We start from the raw sequence: 11,119 nt of genomic DNA, 5'->3' as shown, positions 1-11,119 counted from the left end.
AGAATAGTCCAGAGTCAGCAACTGAGGGGACCTTGCTAAGCAAAACAAAGTAGGGTCCCAGAAAAATGAGAGGAAGTGTAGAGAGGTAGGAGGCCTCCTAGTTCCTCGTTTTGCCACTGGTCTCCCAGAGATGTGTGAGTGTATTTATGTTTTTAGTTGCAGTCCTTATTCCGAGGTGGAAGTGCTTCCTTAACCACCATGCCTTCCCTTCCAGTGTGATTATAAATCCTCTGTACAAGGAGCCTCTATTTCCTGGTTTCTCTCTCCTACGTCCTCTCCTTTAATTTCCAGTTGTTTGGAAAGCAACATTTCCCCAACTGTCCCCACCCCCACCCCCACCAGCTAATTTTTCCTCTGGTCCCTTCTCCCAGGTTTGCCTTTCCTCTCTCTCTCTCTATCCAGCAACATCCAAAGCCAATGAATTATTAGCTCTGAGCTTGGGCCCAGACCACTGGGAATCTGGGTGCCACAGACAGACAGATAAGCTTATTGGAGAAATCATTCCCAGAGGCTCTTTGAGAAGCAGTACAAAAGGATAGGGGGACAAATTGTGTGTTGACCAGCTCAGGAAGCTCAGGGCTCCAAGGGGGCTGGCGGCACCTGCCACTTATGTTACTGACCCCTTCTCCCTGACTTCCTGTCCTTGTGGAAGAGAATTGGAATTGATAATGTTCTAGGCCATTTCTTTCCCCCCATGACAGAAAGACCTCTCAAAAAGACAGTTGTGGATTGTTACTCCTGCTCCCCTTGAAGAGCCTAAATCGCTTTTGTACAGTAAAACAGTCCTTTCTCTCTGTATTGATCTAATCTGAGCCTTGTGCAGCTGAAGTCTTGCACAACCTGTGGCAAGTTGTGGTTGTGGACAGCAGTCTCTGTCACCTGATTATACCATCAGAGAACCAGAATCTGGGGAGAGACTAAAGCCAATGAATCTTTGTCTTGTGCAAATTGTCTTGTGCAGTGTTTTCACATCTGTCGTCTTATTCAAGCTTCACAACCACCCGTTAGGAGCCAGACAAGGAAAATCCCCATGCAACAGAGGAAGATCGAGGCTCAGAGTAAGTGAGTCGCCGAAGGTCACAGGATCAGCCTGAGACTACAGATCTCCTTTGGGTCTGGGACCTGGATTGACTCCACTGAGACCACCATAGTTTGTGTTAAACCAAGGGGCTGATATACCGTATCTGGAATGTTCAAGAAGAAGGGGAAAGAGAACACATACACACACACAGGATTGACTTAAAATAGACAGTTTATGCAGTATCAGACTATGTTCATAGGGTTTCTGCCAGAATGCCTTCTCAATACTCTTCTTGGACACCTGAAATCTGGTGGCCTGCTCCCCATTTCAAGTCTTCACTGCCACACATGCTACTCTCAGATTCTGCCTAGAGACTAAACAGTTGCACCCTTACCTCTGAACTTTGGGGGCAAGGCAACGACAGGGAAGAAAACATCGCTGCCTTTCATGGCCCTCTGCAATTATGACATGCAGCTATGAGAGGAGGAAGTTTTTGATCATTCCTCAGTCAGGTGACATGGCTGACACAGGGCACCACTTTTCCTAAGCTGCCCAACCCTATCCCTCACTAGAAAGTGATAGTGAAAATTACATGCTTGTTCCTTTTTGTTTTCCAAATGGCTTCTACAGTCCATTAAGAAGTTGTAAAAAAAATCTATGCAGCAGGCTATGATCAGAATTTTCAAAAAAAACCTAGTACAGTGAAATAGAAAGTACCAGAACAAACTTGCAAGTAGTATGCATGAGGTTTCTTTTGGACATAACATTTCATTGGCCACATGTATGCATCTGTGTGCTGGATTGTGGTACTTTATACTTTTTATTGTGTGTTCAGGCAAAACCTCTGTAAACCACCAATTTAGAAGGTACATACATCTCAATGTGAGATACAGGCTCTATCCTAGCTTCATCGGATATGTTATTCCGGCAATACTGTTTCCTTTTTTTAGTGTTTCTCTAGGGAGCAGACTGACCTATACAGCCCACACATGGCCACTGAGAACTCTTTTGTACAGAAAGCTGCATTTGGCAATGAAAGGCAAATATTTATTAATAGAATACCGCAGTTTGGTAACCAAGTGTTTTGATAAAATATTTCATTGTATAGAGCCAACTGTTAAATCTAAAAGCTAACTATGCCCCACCATTTCCCCCTGGATATCTTTACCCTTCATAGCATGTGTGTCTTTTCTATACCCTGTATTAAATAACAAAAATTAGCAAATGAAGTCCCCTTCTACCAGATGTCCTGCGTCACTTTCAAGCAAGTCAATCCAGCAATATTCCAGAATAAGGGAACTCCTAGTATCTTCTTGCCTATTTTGGACTGCTTGCTCCTTCTCCAAACACATGGACCCTTTAACCTCACTGGGATTATCTTTGAAACACATCCTCTATTACTAGGTAATTTCCAAAAACCAGGTACTCGTTAAGTTCCAATTCACTAAGGCTCATGCATATTTAAATAAGCTCTGTGGCTCTTCCAGCCACATAAAGCTAATCATGCAAATAACTTGACAAAACGTGAATCTTGAGGTACTAGCTTCCTAGGCTTATGGCTGTTTCCTTCCACTATGCCTACAAATTCGGACCTAAGTAGACTCCTAACCATTTTTATCCACGTAAATCATTGCTGGACTTTATCAACCTTATCTAAGATGCCACTGATTTCAAGACTCTCCAGTATTTTTGGTACTACTGAGAAAAGCAGGGAGAGCCTATTCAAGTATGATTTGGCATCAGTTTAGGATCCAGGCTAATCTCAGGGATATTAAATTGTGAAAAGTAAGTGTATCTGTGAAGAGATGGTTTCAAGGGCTGTTGCCTTTTCTCACTCCTCTTCAAGTGCCTGGTGACACAATTTTAAGGTATAATTAAAATTAATGGGTCGACCCCTCTTTCTGGAAACCAACTGTCTTTTGGCTTACCTGCCTGCTGAATCCAGCACTTTGGCTAAAGTTTCTCAAGGTTAAAATTTCCAACATCTCACTGGAAACCTCGCTGCTGGCTCAAACAGGATCTCCTGGGTGTGAGTATGTGGTAGGCAAAGAACAGGATGGGTTAGAGAAAGGACAAAATCCAGGTTGTCAACCCATTTTCAACATTCTAACCTGTGTTTTTTTTTTTTTTTTTAGTTTGAAAAACTTCGTATGGTAAAGAAACTAACTTCTCCAGTTAAAAAAAAAAAAATTAAGAGACCTTAAAACAAGCTTGAGAAAACTTGACACAAGGCAAATTTTATTTTATTTTTTCAAGTTACAAAAATATCATAGTCAAAAAATACAGTCTTAGTCCATACAAGAGTAGTTCCAGCCATTTAAAACGTCTACAGAGTTTGGAAAAAGCAATGTATATAGAAGTCTTAAAACATATAATATAACCACTCAATTCAGTTATTGCTAGTTATGTGCAGCTTTCACTTGAGACCATTCTCTTCAAGGCAAAAGGCAGTGTTCGGGCACTGACTGTTGCCTGCTCAAGGTGTAGTTTTAGACGGCCAATCCAAAGTTAGAATGAGCTCACTTTGAGTAGACCTTATATAACACGTAAGTTTTGATCAGTACTACAAGAGGGTGTGGGCTACATTTCAGTTCCACCCCTTCCTCCCATATTTAATTCTATTCTTTTAACACATCAGAAGTAAAATGTGTAGTTTGGGGCAAGAGTGAATGAATTGCTGGTTTTCAAAGCAAGTGATGAGAAACCCTAACTTTGAGTTGTGATGGAGAAACAAAGCTGGCACATTTAGCATAAAAACACTGAAACAATAAACACAAGAAAGGAGAAAAATCTAAAGTTTAACAAATACCAAAGCTAGCTTTTTCTCTTTAGATGTTGAGATGGAACACGAATCAACTTGTTCCTCTGAAGTCTAGGAGCTTATGAAAATCTGCTGTCCTCTGTTTTCTCTTTAAAAAGGCCAAGAGCTAGCCACATGACAGGAACATGCTTTCAAACAGTTCTGCTTAGTCAACAGAAGAATGAATCATCAAATTAAAAAATTTTAACTTTAAATAAGGAAGAAAAGAAATAAAACAAAACAAGAGCAATTGACAGTGTAAAACACAGAGAACAAATCACTGACTTTGGGGGATGGGTAATACATAGGAGACTTTTGGCCTGAAGTTCACATGGAAGACTTAGAAGCTAAGAGTGTTCCAAAGAAATAGTGATGGCTTTGTTTCCCACTTTCCTGTCAGACCCTGCAGGGTCAGCATTATTGCTGACATCTTACCCCCAGAAGTTCTTGAATAAATCTGAGACATAGATTGGTGATAAGTATGAGGTGAACTGGAAGAACCTTTCAAAAGCATTCTTTGAACAAAAGTGACACTCGGGACCATTTTGGCAAGGATGATTTATGACTTAAATCCTCAAAATAGGCTACACTTTTAGGAGGTAGAAAACAAGTACCAAAAATTTACCATTTGGCCACCCTCCTTAACTTTTGGCCAACCTTGGATCCTCTCCATTTCTCACTCCCCATTTTCCCATTAAAGCTATTAGTGCTACTACCATTCATTACCTAAAGTTATAAACTTGGAGCTGCCAAGAAAAATCTCAAGTAGTTTTGTTTTTAAACCACTGAGTGTATCGAATACTCAAGTATCAACTGGGAACATTTTAGTAGATTAATTCACTCCATAAGAAAACATGCCTACATAAAACAAATACTTAACACGAAAAAGACTACTGAACATCTCTACATGCTAATAAGTCAGAGCATCTATGCAAACCTAAATTAGTAATGTTTTCATGAAACTGATTTGGATAAGCCTTATATTATAACTGCATTACCAGCATTTACTGAAAATAGGGATGTGTCTCACTAAAAAATTAAGCTAATAACAACAACAACAAAAACTCTACTTCCTCCCAGAGAGTTACATTGTGCTGATATCCCATAGATAGTATTATAAAAGGGTTTCATTTTTGCAATAGGCTGGGCTCACAGTGCATGTGTTAATACAGAGACCACGTGTGCAATATTATCACAAGAATGTCATTAGTGAAATGTATATAAGGCATGTAAAAAACTCGCATTAAAGCTCTTAAGGGCAAGGATCCAAAGAGGCAGCCACTATAAAAGGTGCTGCTAGGAATAAAAAAGTATTAAAGAAAACAGTTTCAGCACATACTAGTTTATAGTGCTTCCATAATAAAATGAATTACTTCACATAAATTTATGTTGCTGGAACTAATGGACCAAACAAGAATGGACTTCTGCCCCCTTTTAACTACTAGCCCAGTCTTGGAAACGGAAGCAGTCACTTGCAATCTTCCACACGGTGTTGGTAGGAGTCGACTGGGCAGTCAGCAGGAAGTTCTGGTTGAAGTAGTGTTGTTTGTTTCCATCAAACTTCACAGTTCCACTGGTCACAACAAGAACTGTGGTCTGGGCCTGAGTAGCTTGCTCTTTACCCAAATAAAATAAAAAAAGAGAAGAGGTCACAGTTTCTATCTCTGAAGAAGTAGATCTTCAGGCTTAAGTGACATTGCTTCTAACAACACAGAAAAAAAAGTTTCATAAACTTTCTTTACCTTGAGCATAACCTTGAGCATGCACACCCAAAGGCAGAAAATGAAATTATTGTTTCAAAGCATATTAAAATTATTTTCAGTCCAGAAGGCGTTTGGGGACTCTAATGAAGTGCTTTTTGCACAGGACCATTTGATTTCTCTATTTATTAATATTTCGTTGTGTTTCTAATAGAACTTTTTCGTACTTTGCCTTCTTAAGCTATTCTTTTTAAGAACTAAAACGGGGAAAGAAAATCACCCCGAACTACTACTTCTGACGCTTAGGACCCCATCTAGAGGTCAATCTTACATATCACATCAATCTACCTTGAATCAAACTCTTGCCAAATAATTTTTTCCTGTAGCAGAATAAATTTCTTCTGTGAAATTTCAGTAGGTTGTAAAATAATAACATTAATCAGAAATTGGTATAATTTTTCTCTGGAAACATTCCAAGGCACAAAAGGGAGTTGTTTATTCAGGGACGAGAGATAATTCAGTTCTCTCCCAACAATCAAAAGCACACTTAACCTCAATTTCTCACTCATTTTTAATAAACCATAATCACACAATCCAACAGAAGGCTAGTGGTCTTCTGGAATTAGATGCACCTAAAGGAAAACCAATAATTTAATCTGACTGCTGAATTTTTCATTTTTAACATGCTCAAAAAAGTAATTATTGCTACAAGTTGCTTGCTGCTTTTGGCGTTCAAGCTTAGTGCTCACTAAAGGAAAACAAAAGAAAACGTTGAAGGAATGTGATCTTACCATGCACTGGTTGGCAATCTAACATATTGACCTGGAACTCACTAGAAGGCAACATCTCAAAAAAATTATTTAGGGCTTCCAGCCCTGTAACAACATTTCCATTCCATATTAAAGTGGCCTTGTCCAGATACAGCCTGGTCAGTGCCTTAAAGAGGAAAAAAAAGGTAAAGATTTTGTTTCTAGGGAAGCATGTTACAGAAATGGATCAAGGGGCTACAGGTGACATATAAACATTTCCATAGTTCAACCTCCATTTCCACTCCCCTTGCCCCCTCCCCCTGGAAGATAATGTGAGCAAAGAAGGTATCTGACTGATCATTTTGGATTTAATAGAGACAATTTCACTTTAGCCATGAAAACACTTTGCACCCAAGAGGGTTTTGAAGTTTTGGTTTCTTTTTCTTAAAATGAATTAAGATGAGTTTTAAGCACATGCAGCCCCAGACCAGGTTTAGTCTCCCTCCGGTTTCTAATTCAGAGAATTAAAGTTGTAGATCGGGTTCTACCTGGCCACTCCAACCCCAGTGTTTACGTACATGTGAGCCATTTGATGTTTGAACCATTTAATGTTGTATGTGTTAGGAAGAATTCTTTTAGTACTACTCAAACACCTATTTTGTTCAAAAGAATCACAATTATTTGCTAGTGCAGGTCTTTGCTAAGTCATGTAAATTAACGCCCACATAAGGCAGAATTCAAGAGTTAACCCTGTAGGAACAGGAGTTAGTCACAGGAGGTTAGCTTGTCACAGGACAGATTATTTGCTTAATCCTAAAATTTTTACTTGGATGCAAAGACCAGCTCCTTATCTTGACTCTGGTAATAAAACTATGTTGTCTTTTTTTTTGCTACTTTATTTTTGAAAGTAAGTTTATTGTGCAAGACACAATAAACATCTATTGTCAGGTCCCTTGTCAAACATCAGTACCAGAAACTTCTTTTATCTTCTGCCAAAAAAAGAGAAATTTTGTGAGATTAATTTCTCTACCTGCAGCATAAAGAACGTGCTCTAAAGCAGTCCTATGCTGATAAGAGGCTTAGGCAAGACTCCAGCACATACTGAAACAATTACTTTGAAGATATGACTCAGGGATAAATCAGAACAAATAAGCTGATGACATGAGAATTTGCTCTGTTGAAAACTAAAAGTATCCAAACCATGTGGGCCCTATTTGTGAGCTTTAATCAGAACTTACTACAGCTGTGAGCTTTAATCAGAAATTACCAATACTGGAAATTAAGCAAGCAAACCGAGGAACAGTCCCTGTAATGGCAGACTCCTTCACTAACACTAATGCTGTTTACTAGCACTAATGCTGTTTAAAGCATATTGCATGAATGATGGGATTAAAAAGGTAATATATTTAAGTAAACATACGTTAAGCCCCATGTCAAGTGCAGTAAGTTACTTCTCACTTACCACCATAAAAATAAAATGAGGTTAAGAGAGGTTAGCAGTTTGCCCAAGATCACAGAGTTAAGTAGATGCAAAGCTGAGAGAGGATCCCAGAACCCACACTTCCATAATATCAAACCCATCCTTCCCTAAACAAAGCACTTTTAAAGAACAAGTCCACAATGATCACTTATGCAAGCCTGGCTAAGAAAAAACAAAAGACAAAAAACTCAGGTACTTAACAAAGAGTAGTAGAGTCTATAACACTCACCCGTCTTCTTTTGTCCATTGTCTCATAGTAAATATTGACAAATTCCTCAGCAGCTCTACATGCCTGATCTACATGAGTCTTAAAATCCTAGGAGAAAAAATTCAGATGTGTACATTACCACCCCTCCAACCCCTAACAAACAGAAACCCACCAACAAAAACTAATGATTTATTTCAGTCACTCTGTACCTCCATACACAGTCCATATTCTTCTGTATAAATTAAGACATTATAAAGTTCAGGGATCAGGGTGCCTAGGTGGCTCAGGGGGTTAAAGCCTCTAACTTCAGCTCAGATCATGATCCCAGGGTCCTGGAATTGATCCCCACATCAGACTCTGCTCAGCAGGGAGCCTGCTTCCTCCTCTCTCTCTCTCTCTGCCTACTTGTGATCTCTGTCAAATAAATAAATAAAATCTTCTAAAAAAATAAAAAAATAAAGTTCAGGGCTCACGTTTCCAGTTTTTACATTTTCTACCATTTTAAAGCACGTGTATTTAGGACATAGTCATCCCTCATTAGTGTTCTCATCTTAAATTGGAATTGATAATCTTTCCTTGGTAACCGGTGCTGTTTAAGTACTGTAGGTTTCCAATGTTTTACAAAACAATAACCTTAATAGAAATGATGTGGTCTGAACCTTAAAAAAGGCGGGGGGGGGGGTAGAGAGCTGAATCAGAAGTTATGAGAAGGAGTTGCTCAGTGGGGACAAAATAAGAGTACAATAATAAAGGCCAACGAAATACCTGAAAAAGTACATACACAGGAAACTTCCCCACATTATGTAAAAATTCACTGGCGTTTGCCAAGAATTGCAGAACGGAAGAAGAGAAATGCTATTGGGGTTTTCTCCTGCCGGATGATTAGTAAGTACCTTTTCCCCAGCCATTCACGGAGCCCAGCCTATTATTTGAGTTAAGAATCCGTTTCATTTCTCTGTCAGGGGACGGAAAGTTATTTGTAAAGGGAAATAATGAAGAATAAAAGATCCCAAGCCATAAACAGACCCCAACATTCCTGCCTCTCGCCAATTCCCATCTCGGAGTCCTTTCCAGGAGAAAGACTACACAGACGCCGGGGTTTAGGGGGCGGTGGGGGAATAGGGGGGCTACGGACCAAGAGGGGCTACAGAGAGGGAATCCCGCCCCCGGAGCCCAGCGGGCCAGGCCCTGATTCGCCACTGCACCACGTGACCGCCAGGCAGCCCGCCCCAGCGCCCCTCCCCTCAGCTGCCCAAGCCGCGGCGCCCCGGCACCCTGCTGCGGCCCCGGTACTCACCACGGACGTGGCCATGAGCGAGCCCGAAGCAGCCTGTTCTGGCAGTGGCGGCGTCACTACCTCTTCACGTGTCCGGCGCTCTCGGCTGCTGCAGCACCAAATATTTAGGAAGACAGCTAAACCCGCCAAACGCTGAATTCTCTACCCGCCCATTCTCCCCCGGAAGTAGCTCAGTCCGTTGTTAAAAGCACCCCGATGTTCCCACCTTAAGTACACGTCCCTTCAGTTCCGACCGTACCCTCCTATCTGCCTTCTGTATTCATTTGTTAGCTATTTATCTACTTCGGGGGAGAAAAAAAAATCCTCGGCTTTCAAAAACGAGATACTCTAACCGAAAGTATCCATTTTCCTAGCGACATGGGACAAGCAAAGATCATCTAAACGATCCAATAGCGGAGCTTCTTTGCTCCAAGAGGCGGGGCCAAGGCTAGCCGAAGACCAATGAGAAACGCGAGGAGACCTGCTAGCTCTGTAGCCTATAGGAAAAAGGGGTGGAGTTTGGCGAAGTAGGCAACCACTCTGCGCATGACTAGTGGAGAAGGATTTAAAGTTCTGGAACATTCTAGAAGAATCTACCCTCACTGAATTGAATCCCAACGGTCTCAGTAGCATTCCTAAAATTATTCACAAATCACGGATGTGGTTATCTGCTATTTATTCATAAGGAAAGGCTTATCAAGTTCCTTCATTCTAACATACGGTTTTTGTCTCAGACTTCAAATGAAGATTAGTATACTTTGCCATTTACCACCTTCCGCAACCGACTCTAAGAATAGCTAGAATTTTACTGCCTGATGACCATGAGCAAGTACTTTTTCTAAGCATTTTAATCTACATTCACTTATTACTTCAATAACACTATGATGTAATCCTCTCCGGTTTATAGCTAAGGCACAAGTTGATTAACCTGTTCAGGGTCACAAACTAGTTAGGGTTGAAGCTCGAGAGTTGTAACTACCATTACAACCTGATTTCACTGTCTAACATCCTTTAAAACCATTCACCTCACAAGCACTGACAAATTCTGGGTGGTCAAATCAATTAGATACTCTATAGCCTTACCACGAATAACTGGTTTCGGGCTCCTCATCAAAATATTCCCTTCTTCGTTGGTATCTTCCTGAGTCTCCGCCATGAGACCAGTCTCTCCTGAATCTTCTCATATTCAGGCGTTATTTTTTCTCCCGAACTCTCCGCTGTTCAGACTAGCTTCAACTGCAAATCCACCCGCCTTCTTCCTTTGCGCCCCTCTTACTGGCGTCACTTCCGGGGGCTGTCTCTTATTTAAAACGTCCCTCCTCCCACGTGACTTCAACTGCTACCCGTATGCTAATGACTCTACATAACACGGCTCTAGCCCCCCCCTTCCCTGACCTCCAGTTACGCATATGAAATTTTGCTAGATATGAACACCAGAATGTGCTACAGCTTTCTCAAACTCATGGAGTCCAAAATTTAAATTCCTTATTTTCTCTGCACGTCCAATGTGTATTCTTTGAGTCATCTATGTTCAAATACTTGGAATTTTTATTTGTAGCACCCCATCATCGTAATTCATTTGTTCATTCAAAAAATAATAAGCATTTAGTATGGACTACCACATTATGCAAGGTTCTGAATATAGAGGGGTAAAAAAAAAATAGACATGAATCATATGTTCATAAAGTTCACAGTATAATGGGAATAAAAGACAATAAACAAAATATTAATGTACTACAGAGGAATTCTAAGTAACTTGTTCAACTCTTATTTTTTTAAGCGACCTCTCTTCCCTCCCTCCCCTCTCCTCTGCTCCTCTCCCCTCTCCCCAACCCACCCTCCTCTCCCCTCCCCACTCCACCCCTCCTCTCCCCTCACCACCCCT

At 40.7% G+C, this 11,119-nt stretch overlaps 1 protein-coding gene across 6 annotated transcripts; it reads right to left on the bottom strand.

The window, feature by feature from the left end:
- Positions 1-3,232: 3,232 nt before the first annotated feature.
- Positions 3,233-10,495, bottom strand: NXT2 (nuclear transport factor 2 like export factor 2). 6 transcript variants are annotated; one of them, XM_032331119.1, is made up of 5 exons: positions 10,318-10,495; positions 9,256-9,343; positions 7,980-8,066; positions 6,313-6,457; positions 3,233-5,437 (listed from the first exon to the last, which is right to left on the bottom strand). In XM_032331119.1, exons 1-5 carry the CDS (start codon positions 10,416-10,418, stop codon positions 5,256-5,258), a joined length of 603 nt encoding a protein of 200 aa, XP_032187010.1. In that variant the 5' UTR covers positions 10,419-10,495; the 3' UTR covers positions 3,233-5,255. The 6 variants fall into 6 exon arrangements, with proteins under 6 accessions (XP_032187010.1, XP_032187011.1, XP_032187012.1 ...); XM_032331120.1 differs by having other exon boundaries at positions 9,256-9,340; XM_032331121.1 differs by lacking the exon at positions 10,318-10,495 and adding an exon at positions 9,461-9,636.
- Between the last annotated feature and the right edge of the window lie 624 nt (positions 10,496-11,119).

Source organism: Mustela erminea, chromosome X, assembly GCF_009829155.1.
Source record: "Mustela erminea isolate mMusErm1 chromosome X, mMusErm1.Pri, whole genome shotgun sequence".
Classification (NCBI taxonomy): domain Eukaryota; kingdom Metazoa; phylum Chordata; class Mammalia; order Carnivora; family Mustelidae; genus Mustela; species Mustela erminea.
Note: the sequence above shows the minus strand (reverse complement) of the source record. Positions and strands in the feature narration are given on the sequence as shown.